General features: G+C 38.5%; 1 protein-coding gene across 6 annotated transcripts in view; it reads left to right on the top strand.

Annotated features, from left to right (window-relative positions):
• Positions 1-18,562, top strand: part of Enah (ENAH actin regulator) — a 106,383-nt gene that overhangs the window by 66,387 nt on the left and 21,434 nt on the right. For 3 of the 6 annotated variants that reach the window (XM_051148035.1, XM_051148039.1, XM_051148037.1), the window contains exons 4-5: positions 10,193-10,249; positions 15,014-15,098. In XM_051148035.1, the coding sequence (XP_051003992.1) occupies positions 10,193-10,249; positions 15,014-15,098 (142 nt within the window). The remainder of the gene's footprint in view (positions 1-10,192; positions 10,250-15,013; positions 15,099-18,562) is intronic. The other 3 variants (XM_051148036.1, XM_051148040.1, XM_051148038.1) reach the window with 1 other exon arrangement.

Raw genomic sequence — 18,562 nt, 5'->3', positions numbered from 1 at the left:
TCGTAGCATTCCTCTCCATCTCGCTCTTAAGAGTTTTTCTGTCCCCCACTTCCATGAAGTCTCCTGGATTGATGTCTTGAGTTTTAGGGAGCACCATGTTAGTCTTCGCTCGAAGATCTAGTCCTGCTCCGAAATGGAGTTATGAAAACTAAGAAGCAGATGCTAGTTTTGTGGGTAAAGTTGGAGTTCATAATCTTTAAAAGATGAGTTTAGCTGGACGGTGGTGGCGCACACCTTTAATCCCAGCACTTGGGAGGCAGAGGCAGGTGGATTGCTGTGAGTTTGAGGCTAGCCTGGTCTACAAAGTGAGTCCAGGACAGCCAAGGCTACACAGAGAAACCCTGTCTTGAAAAACAAAACAAACAAAGAAGATGAGTTTAATCTGAAGCTTGCTGTCATGCAGTCTGCTTCACATCGCTGGGTTTCTACATGTCTGGCAAGTAGCCACACCATCTTCAGACTGGCCTTACCTGAGTTTCAGGAGCTGCACTGCTGCAGGGGTCAGCAGAGGTCATTTAGTTCTTGTTCATGAGTTAGAGAAGCATTTTACTGGCTCTCATTCAGTAGCTCTGCTATCTATAGGACACAAAGGGTGTAGGGACTTGAGTGGGATGCCTGGGTCTTCACACTGACTTCTACCTTGATGCAATTGCAACACAGAATGGCACCCAGACCTCTCCCACAGATTTTACCTTTTAATTTTGAACAAGGTTCACATCTATACAGGTTGCCCATGTCCACATATACATTAGTATGTTGCCTCTGAGTTAGCATCGTGTATTCTTGGTTTCATAATCTATACAAGAGAGAAATATCTAGCCAGTATTTTAAAGATGATATCAAATGGTGGTATCTTTGAAGATATATATAGAATATCATTATGGCATTTTATTAATCCATAAAATATTCCTAAAAATTTGATAGTCTCATAGTCTAAAAGAATAAAAGCCTCAATGGACAGAATCTCTTTTGTATTTGTACTTAGATACTGTTTTATGGGATGTTAGGTAATAATGGAATGATGAAATAATTGAAAGCTGTTGGTCTTATATGGCCTTTACTTGTACAGAGAAGATAATCCTTGGTTGGGAATAGCGGCAAGGCAGTATAAATACTGCGCAAAGTGTGAATGGGGAGTAGATTTAGCAAATGTAGCATGCACTTGTACGGTTACTAAAAATGGCTCTTCTGAGGTGGGCTTGCTATTTCTGTGAGTTTAATTTCCAAGATGATTCACAAGAGAAATGCTTGCTTAAAGTGTTCAGGTCTTTTGGTTTTGGTTCTGCTTTCTTTGAGACAGGGTCTGTCTTAGTTACGGTTACTATTGCTGTGATAAAATCATAACCAAAGCAACTTGGGGAGCAAAGGGCTTATTTGGCTTACACTTTTATACACTGTTAATCACTGAAGGAAGTCAGGACAAGAACTCAAGAGGTCAGGACCCTGAAAGCAGAAGTTGATGCAAAGGCCATGAAAGGGTTGCTGCTTACTGGCTTGCTCAGCCTGCTTTCTTACAGAACTTAGGACCACCAGCCCAAGGATGGTACCGCTCACAATGGGTCTGTGCCCCACCCCCCATAAGCCACTAATTAAGAAAATGCCCTACACTTGTATATTTTACAGAGGCATTTTCTCAATTAAGGTTTCTTCTTTTCAGATAACCCTAGCTTGTGTCAAGTTGGCATAAAACTAGCCAGGGCAGGGTCTCTGTACAAAGCCTTGGCTGTCCTGGAACTCTGTAGAGCAGACTGGCCTTGATTTCACAGGGATCTATCTGCCTTGTCTTTTCCTCCTGAGTGTTGAGATTAAAGGCGTGCACCACCATGCCTAGTTGGAGTATTTTGTTATGTCAGTACTATTTCTATAAGAAGAGATAAGTTTTTACGGAGGGATTTGTTTAGAAACATTGTCTTTTTTTTTTTTTTTTTTTTTTTCCCCTCAAACCTTGGATTCATACACCCCAGGTTTGAAAGTATTGACTAGGTAAGCGATGAATGCCCACCAGCGGGCCTCCCAGTCTTCTGCAGATTGCACTGACACTGACAGTGCTAGGAGGAGGGCGGGGTGAGCCTTTCCATTTTGCCATGTGGACCAGATAACCCTGAAGCAGCTTTCTCAGACTGTCTTGGTTCCTTTATCACCCATACCGATAGACACACCCTCACCTACACCCCAGCTCTTACTTCAGTACCATGAGATTTGTGGTGTACATCTTTCTTCTCCATATTTTTTCAAAGCATTTTTAATGGTTAATTTCTGGGTTATATAAATAAATTTAGCAAATCCAGAGTTAGCCATAGTACTAATATAGTAGCATTTATTTGCATGTAAAAAGTGGGTCTCCAAAGTATTTCTCTTATATTATGCCATAAAACAGATTTTTCTTTTCAAATGGTGCTTATAGACCCATTAAGCTAGACTAAATGTACTTTCAAGTATATTTAGTGCAGTAGTAATTCAGTATTTGCATAAAATAGATGTTGGATCTCCGTAGTTTCATTCTCAGGAAGCCAGAATTGTTTCCTTGTTCTTAATAGAGACTTTGGGAAATCTGCTAGAATTATATCTCTTCCATGTTACAGGTATTCTGTCCTCAGTTTGAGCAGTACAGTATTATTTTTGAGTTTCACATTTTTTTGCAAAAGAAGGGTTAACTTGCTTCAACCTGGCATTCTTCACTCTTGGAAACATCTATGAACGGAGGCGGTTCCTTGCCTTTAGTTAGAATGTTTTCCTTGGCTGTTTATGACAACCTTATAGTCCATTAAAAGTTTCAAAATTAGATTTTTATGGATTGCTTATATAATTACTAAATTAGGTTATATAGCAATCTGTAGTTTTCTTTTCTTTTGTTTTTGAGACAAGGTTTTACTGTGTAACCTTGTTGGACCTAGAACTCAGGAAGTAGCCCAGGCCACCCTCTGCCTCACAGAGGTTCTTCCCAGTCCCTGCTTTCTTGAGTGCTGGGATTAAGGCATGTGCCACCACGGCTGGTGAATATGCATATAAAGATCATTGTAAGAAACCAAGTGCAGTGGCACACACCTGTAATCCCAGCACTTGGGGAGGCAGTGGCAGGTAGATCACTGGGAGGACAGTTTGAGGCCAGCCTGGCCTACAAAGCAAGTTCAGAACAACCAAGGGTATACAAAGAAAACCCTGCCTGGGAAAAACAAAAGATTGTTTTAAGAAAAAGCTCCTGGGAGGTTGGAGAGATGGCTCAGAAGTTAAGAGCATTGGCTGTTCTTCCAGAGGTCCTGAGTTCAATTCTCAGCAACCACATGGTAGCTCACAACCATCTATAATGAGATCTGGTGCCCTCAACTGGCCTGAAAGTGTACATAACAGATATAACATTGTATACATAATAAAGAAATAAATCCTTTTTTAAAAAAGAAAAGAAAAAATTCCTAGATTTTTAAAATATTTCTGATCTTGTGTATTTCTCTTACTCTTTTATTGTAAAATTACATACCTTTTTTTCCCCCCTCATGTTTATTCTGTTTCCTCTATCTAAATTATTTAGGTATAGATACATAGCACAACTACCATGTAGTATACCTTCTTGTTTAAGAGTTTAAAAATGTTGCAAAAAATTTTAAATTGTATTAATTATGTACATCCCAAAGTATATAATAGTTGATAGCACTAGGAAGATAAATATGGTTGTTAAGTCTCAAACCAGGGCAGATGGCTAACTGAGGTGCACCACCAGGTTCTCCGAGTATCCCTCAGTCCCTGCTTGTTACAGAGTATGCCTGGCATACCCCAGCCCCTGCTCTGGGCTGCCCTCCCCATATAGTGCAGCCGTTTGGTTACCTGGCCCTTTCGTCTACTCCTTACTCTTCTGACTCTTTCCTCCTCCTCTCCTGACATGGCCTGGCTCACAGTTACGTTCACTGTGGGCTCTCTCAGATGGCCTCTGGGACATCTGGCCTCCTCCATGTTCTTCCTTTTTTCCATTCAATGGTACAGATGTTATCTTTGAGCATCTTCAAGCCTAGCCCAGCAGCCAGCTTATTCTAAGCAGATAGTGTAACGTAACAATCCAGCAATTACATGACACAGTAGAGAAGCCTTAGGCTCTGCCTGCAGATACTGGGCTTTCATAATGGATTGTTGATGAATAAAGACTATTTCTGTTGCTTTTTTATCTTATGTTTTGAGGACAACTAATGAAAGGCTAAATTTAACATAGAAACTGTCAGTAAAGAAAGTAAAATTAGCCGGGCAGGGGTGGCATGCGCCTTTAATCCCAGCACTTAGGAAGCAGAGGCAGGCAGATCGCCGTGAGCTGGAGGCCAGCCTGGTGATTCCAGGACAGTCAGGGCTACACACAGAGAAACCCTGTCTTGAAAAACTAGGGTAGGGAGCGGAGGATCAGCAAAATGATGGAGAAACAACACCAGAAGTATTTAAAATCTAGGTTTATTCTATCGCCTTCTGAAACTGAAATAATTGATTAACATTTATGGATTTTAAAAAAATTATTTTATGCTCATTTCTGCTTTTGCCTGCATGTATGTTTGTGTGAGGGTGTTGAGTCCCCTGGAACTGGAGTTACAGACAGTTGTGAGCTGCCATGTGGGTGCTAGGAGCAAGCTAGCGCTCTTAACTGCTGGGTTGTATCTCTAGCTCCTCATTTATAGATGTTTAAGAGCAGGGACATGACACCTGGTTTAAATTTCTCTCTTAATTTTTATGTTTGGCAACAAATAATAGGTTTGTTTTGCTTGCTTGGTTGGTTTTGTTTTGAATATACTGCTGTTTCATCTTTTAAAAAAAAGTATCTGTTTGGAATGGCATGGCATTACAAACAACTTGAACTTGAAACGGGACATCATTTTGCTTTTTTAGACTGAGTCTGACTATGTAGCCAGCTTTCAATTTTACTGGTTCAGACTCCAGAGTTGCTGGTATTTCAAGTCTTGCTCAAGTATCTTGTTTCTGACTTCTGAGTGGAAATTACAGCGAGGCCACGAAGCCCACTGGACACTTACTGATTCTGGGGATCCACGCTCCAGTCCTCATAATTAGAAGTCAAGTGCTTTAACCACTGAGCCATCTCCTCAGCCCTAATACAGCATAGTAAAAGAAAGGCACCTTGTTGTTATTACACTTCAGAGGGTGATACTCAGTTTCTCAGCATTTGTATTTGGGTGTGGGTATGCTCACAAGCATCCTAGTCTATAACGCGTGAAGATCTGAGAACCTTGCGGAATTGGTTCTTATCTTCTAGAAACTGAACTTGCTTGTCAGCCAGGCTTGTATGGTTGGTGACAGGCACCTTGTCTTAATTAGGGTTTCTATTGCTGTGAAGAGACACCATGACCACAGCAGCTCCTATAAAGGAAAATATTTAATTGGAGCCGGCTTAAGTTAGAGGTTTAGTCCATAACTGACAAGGCAGCATGCAGGCAGCTATGATGCTGGAGAAGGAACTGAGAGTTCTACATCTTGATCTACAGGCAGCAGGGAGAGAGCGGATTTGAGCTTTTTAGACCTCATAGCTGCCCTCCTTCCCCCCCCCCCCCCCCCCAGTAACACACTTCCTCCAGCAAGGCCACACCTATTCCCACAAGGCCACATCTCCTATTAGTGCCACTCCAATGAGCTAAGCATTCAAACACATGAGTCTGTGGGGCCATTCCTATTCAGGCCACCACACACCTTTATCTTCGAGCCATTTTGTTAGCCCTGTGTCAACAGTTGTCAGTATCATTTCAAATAATACATGACAAAGCTTTGTATTTAATTCTATATAATAAGCCTCATAATAGAAAGCACAGTTTATTTTAAAAGCATTAAAACTATTATAATAAAATGTTGCATAATCTTGAATTTTAAAATTCTATGCTATTTAGATACTTGCTGTCCTGTGTTATTTTAGATAGAGGCTTCTTAATAAGCAACTTATTTGCAATACTGTGAATTATTATGCAGGGAGAAAGAAGGGCACAGGCGGCATAGGGTTCTCATGAAAAAGGAGCCAGCTGACCTGTATAAGTGGGACAGTCTTGGTTTTTGATCAGCTGTCTTGGTTATATAGCTTCAGAGTTTTGATTTAAGGAATATCTTGGAAGCTGTGCTGTACAGTAAGACCCTGTCTCCAAAAAAAAAAAAAAAAAAGCTGGTGGTGGTGGTGGTGGTGGTGGTTGTTACTTGTTTCAGTTCTTGCTGAAAAGTAGTCAAATTGCAGAACGCCCGGTGTTTTCCTTATATATTGCTTATACATACACACTTTGGTGTTCGCATAATGTACACATTATAAATCAAGAATAAAAAAATCAAAAAGATGGAGAAAGTGAACAGAAGTGTTGGTGTTTCTTCCCTCCCTGTGTATGTGCTAAATTTCTCAGCCGTTCATGCTCCTAAGCAGTATGTCATCAGACAAGAACACTGTCACTGGACATGAGAGATTGGGAGGGTTCAGACAGGCTTTGGAGTTGGTTAAGTGTAAGAGTAAAGAAAAAAGGGAGGGTGTCAAAGTTCTGTATTCTGCTTTGTGCAACTGACTAGATAATGCTGGTTGAAAGCTGACAGATCCTCTAGGCATAAACTTAGCACGTTACCACTGCAGAATGTCTTACTTTCTCTTGAGTATTTACTTGACCCCTTTAAGTGAAAAGGGCAGGAAGGCATGAAAGTGATTTGATGGCCAGGTCTTAATCCGTACTTGGGAAGAGGAGCCAGCGAAGTGAATGTGGAGGCACAGGTTAGTTAGTGTTACCTTCAAACAGTAAGTAGGCTGTGCCAGGATTGGTCAGTTACAGACCCCTGAGCATCTATTGAGTTGACTCTTAAAGGTTTCTTCAGCTAGAGGACTTACATGGTGGACTGAGAGGTCTATACAGTATAGTAAATGACCTGAAATCAATCTGCTAGCAGTCATTTTTCTTTTTTACAGTAAATGATAAAGTATATTTGATCCATAAATTGAAGGAGGATTACCTTTTAATAGCAACGGAGGAGAAGCCAAGTACATATGCAGATTGCCCTAGATTAAAGAACTGAGAAGTCTAGATGGTCTTGGGGTTTTCATACATGGTCATAGCTACACGGTGCTCCACGTCTTGAGATGGATGATTTTCTTTCATTAAACATGTTTCTGGGGCTGGAGAGATGGCTCAGAGGTTAAGAGTACTGACTGTTCCTCCAGAGGTCCTGAGTTCAATTCTCAGCAACCACCATCTATAATGTGATCTGATGCTTTCTTCTAGCCTGCAGGTGTACAAGCAGGCAGAGCATTGTATACATAATAAATAAATAAATCTTTTTAAAAAGAAAAAAAAAAATGAACTCCAGGAGACCAGGCTGGCCTCAAACTCACAGAGATCCTCCTGCCTCTGCTTCTGCTTCCTGAGTGCTGGGATTAAAGCCAGGTACCATCACATAAATATATAAATACAACCTATTGAGTCTGTTTTATGAATTTATTTTTTAATGCAGGTAACTATCATTGCAGTACCTGCCTCCATTCTATTTTGAGTCCTCTCTTCTCTCTCAGATGCCTTAGCCTTAGACCAAACACAACCACCACCTTTGCCCTCCCCTCTTGGTCCTGAAGGGCTTCATTAAAATGGTCACAAGTGTGAATACCATTTCTTTAAATGCGAACATTAAGTTTACTCTGTCCCTCGATGACCAGTTTTCCAGAAAGGCAAATCAAATTCAAGCCAATATTCAAGCAAATATTGTCTCATTTAATCCTTAGAAATACAAACTGCTGAGAGGGACAATGATCCTCTTACAAATTATGTTGAGATGACTGACAGTTAATAATAGAAACCACTAATTTTTTTAAAGCACAGATGCTTTAAGGGTCTGCTCTAGTATTTATATAATAATAAAATGCAGTGAAATGGATCAAAGCTGAGAAGGCCATCGTTTTCTACTATTGATAACCTTGCTTAAAGTTGTTTGCTTGTTTGTTTGTTTTTTAGTTTTCTGAGACAGGATTTCTCTGTGTTATCTTGGCTATCCTGGACTCTACTTTGTAGAGCCGACTGGCCTCGAACTCACAGTGATCCACCTGCCTCTGCCTCCCAAGTGCTGGGATTACAGGTGTGTGCCACCAAACCCGGCTGTTTGTTTTTTAAAATAAAGTAAAATGGTAAAGAATAGTAAAGGATGGCTGTTTCACATATTACATTAAAAGACAAGTGAGCATCTGCAAGAAGATCAAGGGCCAGAGTAGTTGATGAAGAGGGTTATATTACTTCTAGAAATACAATACAGATGTTAAAATTTTCTATTTTTGATTCCCTTAGCCCTGAGCTTCTAGAGTATGACTTACTTTAAAAGTAGTATCTTCTCATAGGTAATAATAAGTAATAGTGTCAGTATTAAGGAATACTAGCAGGACTAGTTAAAGCTGAATAGACCTGTTTATTCAGTCTTAAGAGTAAAGAATGAGTTAATAGCATCCACAGCAAGCAGGAAGCTGTTAGCTTTATGCATATGATGGAATGAATAATTTACTATCTTCAGGAAATGCAGACTGCAGTAGAATTCAAGCTACCAGAAAGTAAAGCAATGTCTCACTTGGTAACAGAAATAAAAGTAACCGGAAAGAAGACGCTTAAAGATGAGATGACAAGTGCAGGGGCATCGCTTAGTAGTTGAGTCGTGAGACTGGCCGAGAGTCTCCTGCAGTGATAGCAGAGCCTGCATTCTGGCAACTGTCAGGTGACTTTCTGCTGACATGGTTGCTCATGGCATGGGGCAGCTTCTTTGTTGTCAGAAACAAGATTCTTTCTCAGGTTTTTCATGTAAGTTTCTTTTAATTGTCTCTGTATGTTTTCCTGTTTGGTATGGATTAAAGGAACTAAAGAGTTAAAACCTGATAACGAGACATGTTTACTATTAAAGGTTTTTGTGGAAGTAGCATTTATAAACGCCGGTGTGACATTTTTATAAAGGGTTTAAATTTAAAGTGTAATTATCGTAACTTTTTCTGAAATGTTTATCTCCTTTAGCGTGATCTCGTAAGCTTGCTGAGCTTGTCTTCCTCCGCCTGTGGTTATGCGTTGCTCTGTGTGTGCATCTTTGCTGACAGATGGGTGGGTGGAAGCACTTAGCAAAGTTGGCTTTATCAGTCTTATTTTACTGGTGTTTGAAGTACCTACTGCATCTAAAACTTTAAGATTTAATTGGATCGTGTTGACTGTTGCTAAAAATGATGAAAATTATTTGACTTATTGCCATATTAAGATAAGCCTTTGAATATAAATTGGTTTGGTTCTGATTTTACTGAAACTTTTTACTTAGGCATTATCTTAAAGAATATACTTTTAGGTAAATCTAAAATATAAAATACTGTCTTGTTTGCTTTAATATGATCTTCCTTAAATCAACATGTATTTAAGCCATTAACTGCTTTCTTAGTACTCATAAGAAAATAAAATCTTTTTCTTGCTGAAAAGGGTTTTCAGAGAAATTATTGATGTACCTTTTGCATGTTAAGAAAAAAATTTTCTCATCCCAGTTTTGAATATTACCTTGATTTTGGATAAAGCATTTCTTTTCAGAAACTACTTTCCCTTTGAGTTTTTCTTCCTAAAAAGAATTTATGAATTTATTTCATTAATAAATTAAATTTTAGTATAAATTATGTAGGTTAAATGGCTAGTTGTCATGACCACCCAGAGTTTTTGGTTAACTCGTTTTGTTAAGTTTGTTGTCTTATCTAGGGTTAAATAGTAGTAAAGTGTGTCTCTATAAGCTTTGCTGGTTATTGTTAAGTACAGAGTGATCTCTTATCAGTGGATTTATATATATATATATATATCTAATAGCCTTTTAATGATAGCCTTTGTTTTTTCCAGCTGCTATAAATAATCTTAATTAGATGAATCTTAAGTATTTCCCCTGAATTTTTTTCAAATATAGTTCTCCTAAACGGGAGGGTAGACCTCATGAAACTAATTCTATTGGCCATGTATCTTAACTTTCTATACTTCATTTTCAATTATTTTTTAAAATACAGTCTTAAAATGCAGATTGCATTCTTTGATTGTATAACTCAGAAAATATTTAAGCTATAAAATTATAAAGTTACCAAGATGAGGATCTAGATAGGACATATGTATAAGTACATTTTGAACATTTCAGAGCACTTTTAGTTAATGTGAAGTTCTTCAGGTGGCCCCATTGTCCTTCGAAGCTTCTAACACCAAGGTGTCTGTTGCAGCCCAGAGCAAGGTTACTGCTACCCAGGACAGCACTAATTTGCGATGTATTTTCTGTGGTAAGCAACATTATGTTTACATTACTTTTTCAAGCTGTGGTACATACTACTTGCACATTTCCATAACTTTTGTTTTTTTAGGCCATAGTCTGATTTGTGGTATTTGAGCTAATGAAGCAAATTTTTGCTTTACATTGTGATCCTTGTTGTGTTCATGTAGGTGGTTTTGGATTCGCTTTTGAGTTGGCTTATTAGTGAGAATTTAATTAGAAATAGAATCTTAAAGTAATTTTTGTTCACTTCTTCCAATATAAAATGAGAGAAGTTGTTTTTTTGTTTTTTTGTTTTTTTTTTAATTATAATTTTCCTTTGGAGAAGACATTCTATTTAAAAGAAAAGGGCACTTGCATTTTTGTATGAGTTGAGTAATGTGAATGTGCCGTATTAGAAAGGAGCTTTGTTTGCCTTGAATTAGCTCTATACGCGCATGCTGTAAAGGCAGGTAGACGTAAGCTCAAGTGACAATGTCCCTTATTTGGTAGCTTAGGTTCTGTACCTTAGAAATAAATTTAGGCTTATAGATTGTTTTTTGTCATGCTCACTCTCATAAACATACATGTGTGTTTATACATGTATTATTTGCATGGATAAATTAGGTATATCACTTAGCCACTCCACATTAGAGGTAATCAATCATTTATATATGTTTCTTAAATATATATAAATGTTTGCACAGGAAACTGTTTATATAGATTGGTATGTTGTTACATGTTGTTTGAATTCTTTTTATTTCTATTTGATACAGGAACTTCCTATTTTGGAAATCCAAGTTTCAAAAAAATCTTAATTTTTTTTTTATTCACATATTCTTTTTTGACTCATATATACCATGGCTAGATTATTTTATGAGAGAAAACTATAAGGTGATATGCTTTTTTAAAAACTGAATTAATCAGCTAGTGTGTGTACTTTATCCATGTGACTAAAATTTTAGTATGGTTTCTCAGTATTCTTGATGTGGTTTCTGGTGTTTAAATTGATATGCTTACTGGTTTAGACAAACATGTTATAAATAAGGAAAAAAGACAGAATGCCAACAGAGCTCATGGTTACCTGAATTATATCTGAGTTGCTCCAGCTGACGGTTCTAGCAGTGAGCATCTGTTCTATGACGAGTCATAGACCTCCCCTCCCCTCCCCCCAGACTCCTGCTCAGCACTGCAGATTGCTTGTGATCAGTTACTTCATTTCTGCTCTTGTCTTTTCCTGGGCTTCTGTGAGCAATCACTGATGTCTGCGTGATTAGGCCTCTCTTCAGCTCATTTTGAAAACGTACTTGATGTTGTAACTTTGTGCTTAAAAATTTGAGATCCACACGTAGAATGACAGATTACCCGGTTTCTTAAAACTGGGAGAAATGTGATTTGACCTTATCAATAAAGGTGAATTTTAAAAACATAAAATGGCAGGTTTAAAACACAGATTTCTTTGAAATGGCCTTTAAGTTGTAAGCAAACAATCTACAATCTGATTGCTAAGTTTAGGTTTGATTGTATTGTATATAATGGCATTTATTTGTCTTTTAGTCCTGTGTGTTTAAAATGGTCTGTGGCTACTTGTTAAACGAGATTTGTGAGAATTAAAATGGGAAGAGTAAATGAAATGTACTTTAACCAAAATTTAATATTGAAGGCAAGACTGAAATGTCATTCCTTTTAGAGAGAGAAGTTTGTATCAGATTTCCATCACTTATAGGATGCTTATCAGCAACATTGCTACATTCTCTTTCTTAGGAACAGTAATTCAGGCTGGGCATGGTGGTGCATGCCTGTAATCCCAGCACTTGGGAGGCAGAGGCAGGAGGATCGCTGTGAGTTCAAGGCCAGCCTGGTCTACAAAGCGAGTGCAGGACAGCCAAGACTACACAGAGAAACCCTGTCTTGAAAAACCAAATAAACAAAAAGGAACAGTAACTCACAGACTTTGCTTTGCATCATCTAGCCTGGGCCAATTAGGACCAACCATTGTCTGGCTATGAAAGCAAACCCTCAGACAGTTGCCATTCCTCGCGATAGAGTAGGACTGGAGCAGTGTCGCTCATTTTTGCACATTGGTTGTTTCTCTTTTTTCCTCCTCCTTCAAAAGATAACCTACATACCATGCATGTTCCAGTATTGTCATTTACCCACCGAGACAGTTAGGAAAGTACCTATTTTGTATTTTATGAGAACTCATTTAGGAATATAGCCCGTTTGAAAACATAGTATACATTCTAGAACATACAGCCACTGATACCCTTGCCTGACCTTAGTTTCTGCTGTTTTGTGGAATGCCAGCATACCAGTTTTATAACCCATTAAAATGTTTGACAAGAAGGAAAATGTAATTGTGTACCTCTAGCTCATAAGTTACTTAGAACTTTTATCTAATAATTATAGTATGTTTATAATTATGTTTAATTGCATATGTTTCAATATGCAAGGTTTTTATAACTTGGCAGTATTGACGAAGAAGAAAAAATAAGCAGACTAAGTAATCGATGTCACAAAATGCCAAAGAGAGATTTTAAGAATGTCTGGATAACCAAATGGCTTGTTATCATACAGCTGTGTAGCAACAAATTATAAGTTAATTCTTAGATCAAAATCCTTATTTTAAAGGATTCTTTAAAGTTTTTCTTGTCTTTTCGTGTGACAGGAATAAATTATAGTGAATTTCCCCATTCAGTTTGCTTTATGCATCATATCAGGACTTATCTTAGGGACTTTTTGGTAATTTTGTTTTGTTAAGAATACATATACGTGTGTGTGTGTGTTTGTTTATATATATAGCCCAGGGTGACCCTGAACTCAAAACTCTCCTGTGGTTGCCTCGCATATGCTGAGATGACAGGCATACACCACCATGCTGGGCCCAGAGTTCGATTAAAAACAAACAAAAATTGTTTAATAAGATTAGATTGAAATTGTAACCTCTTTGACTTGAATTTATAGATTTCAGCTAAGACATAGGTTTAATTCATTAATAATATTGAGATGCAATGCCTTCTCTAGATGTCAGCATGACAGTTAGATTACTGACTTCCAGCTGTCCCACTAGTTACACTGGCCAAAGTTTTCACTTAAACACTCAGACACTATTTTTAAAAGTAAGTAAGCTGTAATGGTTTTTTAACTTGGTTTTGCCAAATGCTTATTTTATTGTTTTAAAATAAATATAAGTATGGATATGTAAATAAATTATACTCCCAGTTTTATAAGTTATTAAATTTATCCTCCCAATTCATGTCTCCCTACCTTCTTCTAAAAGGATTCTTTTCTCTATAAAATAGTAAATATTAATCTATAGTCCAACATTGACAGTTTTTTTCAAAATTCATTGTTACTTTTCCAAACATTCTGTTTATTAGACATCAGTTATATTTTCATTTATGTAAACACTTATGTGCGTATTTGACTTTGATTTTAAAACTCTGTTTTTTGTTATTTTCTTGTTAATTACATGAGGTTTATTTTATATTTTATTTGGTTCTCAAAGTAGCACAGTTATATCTAATTAAATATATTGCTGCAGTTGTCATCTAATTTGTAATTAGAGGGCAAATTAAACGATTAATCTAAAATCATGTAAAGAGATGAAAATTTAGTAGGTAAGTTGAAATACTGTTTTTCTGTGCCTGGGATGGACAATATTGTATTACATCCTGATGAACCGTTGCTTCCAACTGTGGGTCTGCTCTGCTAGGATAAAATAGCTGCTTTCATGATCTTCACTCACAGATCACAATGGCATGTTCTAGTACACACAGCATTTATTTACTTACTTTTTATAGTAGTGTTCTACAAAACTATTGGTGGCACACTGGAAGTCAGATAAGCTTCTCAGGATGGAAGCAAACTCTCTTTGCTTTCTTGGCTTTTACTGTTGTAGATTTCAAGGTTGTTCTATCTAGCTTAGGTTAGTCATCATATATTAAACTAGGTGCAACATGTATCTCAACTAATTTTTATATCCCATAACAATAAGATTTCCCACAAGTTAGTGACAGTCTAAGATGCTAAACGATGGGTCTGCATTATATAGGTGGATGTTGGGAATGGATGGTCAGTGGTCGCTCATGACAGTTTCATGTTGGTGTAAACACAGGGTCTTAGCCCTACCCCCACCTTTCTTACCTCAAATGAAAAGCTGTTAAGATTACTGATAGCATTAAAAATTCAGATAAGTAGGTTAATACAGTATATATGGGAGTTTAGCAAATGTTTGTTTCACCAGTATTGGAAATGCCATGTCATTAAACAAAAATGGCAGCTCAAGTGGGCAAGTTTGATAAATGCATTAGCATACTTCAGTCTAGTAATGAGGTTCTCATGCTCTCTCTCTCTCCTGTTTTTCATTTCCAGTGTTCTATTTAGGTGAGTTTTTGAATTCTGATTTTTCATTTAAGTTTTTCCTCTTCACCTCATGAATAATTACCCCAAGCAGAATGTCTCATTGTCTTAGAAAATGTCAAGCTCAGGTGCCTATTCAGATGCTCATTGAACACTTGTTTTACTCAAGCTCTTCATATATAAATGTTTATTTTTTCCTTTATTGTTGGTGTTTCCATTTGTTTCAAGTAAGCCTTCTGGAGATGATGACAGCATTGCGTTGCAGTCTTTCATTTGCTGTGTGTTATGTAAAGCTTATATTTTATTTTGCTAGACAAAAGGAAGATGCATTTTTTTAATATGTGATGGTTTTGTGTTGTTCTCATGGTTTAATTTCCTCCATCCAGCTTGGTAGAATGGTAACATTCATCTGTAATGTTTCCCTCCCTTATAGGGCCAACATTGCCTAGACAAAATTCACAACTACCTGCTCAAGTTCAAAATGGCCCGTCCCAAGAAGAGTTGGAAATCCAGAGAAGGTAAATCTATGCATTTGCACTTCTGTCTTTTGCAGCATGTCCCAAGAACATTGACAACATATTATGTCCTTCAGTTCTTTGAAATTGACTTTCATTCTATCTGGGTTTTTTTGGTTTTTGTTTGTTTGGGGTTTTTTTGTTTTTTGTTTTTGTTTTTTGTTTAAAAAAAACATTCTTGTGCTACATCTAAAAATATATTAAATAGTTAGGGTATGGAAGTGTCTGTCCCTTCACTAAGCCTTACTCTTTTCAGTATCAATGTGTGTCCCATATGCACCTGTATACCCATGTGTGTACTCGTTAGAGGTCAGCATCAGGTGTCTTCAGTTGCTTTTTACATTATTGTTTGAAATGCTCTTTCACTGAACCTGGAGCTTGCTGATGCAGGTGGATGCCTGGTAGGTTTCAGTGATCCCCATCCCCAGTGCTGGGGTTGTGGGCATTTACCATGCCTGGGGCTTTTTGTTTTTGTTTGTTTTGTTTTGTTCTTGGTAAATATCTGTGACCAGTGTGGCTTTCACATGGCTTATTTAACTAGAAAGTCAAAGTACTGTTGACTATCACCATCATTTCAAGTGCAGTCTAGAGGTAGACTTAAAATTGTAGCACAGTTTCATCCCTTCTATGCCTTTTAGCTAAAATCAAGTGTATAATACAACCTCGTTAGGGATGGATATTTTTTTCTGAATTAGCCCGAATAGATACACAGGTCTGTGTCATTTACCATTTCAATATGAACTATGATACACAGAGAAACCCTGTCTTGAAAAACCAAAAACAAACAAAAAAAAACCCAATATGAACTATGAAATCCTTAAGACAGTTTACATGGTGTTGGAGAGATGGCTCGGTGGTTAAGAGCACCCATGTGGCATCTAAAGCTGTCTATACCTTCATTTCAGTATGTGTGTGAGTGGTGGTGGTTTCCAGTACCCTCTTATGGATCCTACAGGCACTGCACACATATGGTGCACAGACATACATTCAGCAAAACACCCATCCATACACAGAAAATAAAAATAAATCTCTTTTTAAAAATAATTTATTCAGATTACATCCCAATTGTTATCCCCTCACTTGTACCTTCCCGTTCCCTCCCTCTTTCACCCTGTTCCCCTTCCCTAGACTTGTGACAGAAGGGGACCTCCTCCCCCACCATATGATCACAGCCTACCAGGTCTCATCAGGATAGCGTGCTTCCCCTTCCTCTGAGTGCCACCAGGCCTCCCCACCAAGGGGAAGTGGTCAAATAAGGGGCACCCATCATGTCAGAGGCAGTCCCCACTCTCCCCACAGCCATGGAGAATGAGCTCTCCATTGACTAGATCTGAATAGGGGGTCTAGGTTTACTGCATGCATGGTCCTTGGTTGGTACAGCAGTTTGTGTGTGTCCCCCTCTCCCCCTCACCCACACTCCCTCCCCCCCCCCCCACCCCATACAGATTCACCAGTCTTTTTGTGGGGTTCTTGGACCCTCTGGGTCCTTCTATCTCCCCGTTCTTCTATACCACTCTCACTTGGAATCCATTCATGAGTCCGAGCATCTGTCCCAATCCCCCGCTGAGTGAAGACACTCAGAGGACATCCATATTGGGTTAGTATCCATCTTTTTTAAAAAGACAATTTGCACCAGGCAGTGGTGGTGCACGCCTTTAATCCCAGCACTTGGGAAGCAGAGGCAGGGGTATCTCCGAGTTCAAAGGTAACCTGGTCTACACAGTGAGTTCCAGGACAGCCAAGACTACATAACAGAGAAACAGAGAAACCCAGGCTCAAAAAGCAAAACCAAAATGTGTGTGTGTGTGTGTGTGTGTGTGTGTGTGTGTGTGTGTGTGTGTGTTCAAAATAGCCACATTTCTAGTGCTTAATGGCCATATATGAAAGGCATTAGAGTAATAAATCTTTTAATGAAAATTTAAATTTACATCTCCAAGGTTCATTCTTTTTTGTTTTTTCAAGACAGGGTTTCTCTCTGTAACAGCTCTGGCTGTCCTGGACTCACTTTGTAGACCAGGCTGGACTCGAACTCACAGAAATCCACCTGCCTCTGCCTCCGTAGTGCTGGGATTACAGGCATGCACCACCACACCCAGCTGGTTTTTTTATTTTTGTGCTTACTTGCTGTTCATATTAGTCTATGCTATGAGGAAGCCCAATTTAAAATATCTTCTCATCCAGGGACAGTGGCACAGAACTATAATCTCAACCCTTACATGGCAGAGAGGGAGATTCCAGATTCAAGGCTGAATGAAATGTATTTTGATATCTCATGTATATATTTGTGTTTAAACATAAACACATACTTGTATAAACATACTAACTTAACTCTGTGAGCTGGTGCCTTTAGTATCTGTTTACTTTGAGACCCTGTCTCAAAAACAATTTTCTTGCTGGGCGTGGTGATGCACACCTTTAATCCCAGCACTCGGGAGGCAGAGGCAGGCGGATCTCTGTGAGTTCGAGGCCAGCCTGGTCTACAAAGAGAGTTCCAGGACAGCCAGGGCTCCTGATGGGTTTGTCTGAAGGGAAGGAAGACAGAGTAAGAAAGAGCCCTGAGATGGTTGACAGATGGTTAACCGTAGAAAGGAGGTAGTTTACACTTCTGATGGAGAGCGTGGAGTGATGTAGGGGGTACATACAGTTGATGTGAGGACACAGAAGAAAGTGTTAGTGTTTAGCACCCAGATTTTAAAAAATTTCTTAGAGCTGGGCAGTGGCGGCTCACGCCTTTAATCCCGGCACTCGGGAGGCAGAGGCAGGCGGATCGCTGTGAGTTCAAGGTCAGCCTGGTCTACAAAGTGAGTCCAGGACAGTCAAGGCTACACAGAGAAACCCTGTTCTTGAAGATGGGGGGGGCCAGGAGGGGGAATTATAGATGAACAAGGAGTGAAACTCTGTCTTACTATTTCTGTAGAACAGAGAAGAAAAAATTGGGAGGTAGCCTGAGTGGGAGGAGTCGGGCTAGAGTGTAGTTCAGGGATAGAACTCATGGAGGCCCTAGTGCTAACCACCCAGATCATTTATCTGGAAGGAAAAGAGTAACATCTAAATTTGAAAAGTCAAGAATAAACATTTCTAAAGAAATTACTGTGTTTAGAAACATGAGATAAGTGCAAGAGTATTGAAACTTAATTGCGTCTATAGGAAGAAATCAGAAGTGGTAAGTGTAAGATGCCTTGTAATACTCTGACTTAAACTAGGCCTTGCATTTATAGGTTTACTTCTTAGTCAGTATGAAGTTGGCCACTATTTTAAATGTTAAACTTTGTTGATCTGATTCTTTTATTATACCATAATATCGTTTTCTATGTGTGTCTGTCGTTCATTAAATCAGTTTCTGGTTCCTATTCATGTTATTAATGTTTGGCTCCCTTGGCTGTAATGGAAAAATATATTCTAAGAAACATGAGTCAGTCCTGTGCACATCTCAACATAGAAGATAATTTAGTTAATATCTATAAATA

The sequence above is a fragment of the Acomys russatus genome, chromosome 6, assembly GCF_903995435.1.
Source record: "Acomys russatus chromosome 6, mAcoRus1.1, whole genome shotgun sequence".
Lineage (NCBI taxonomy): Eukaryota > Metazoa > Chordata > Mammalia > Rodentia > Muridae > Acomys > Acomys russatus.
Note: the sequence above shows the minus strand (reverse complement) of the source record. Positions and strands in the feature narration are given on the sequence as shown.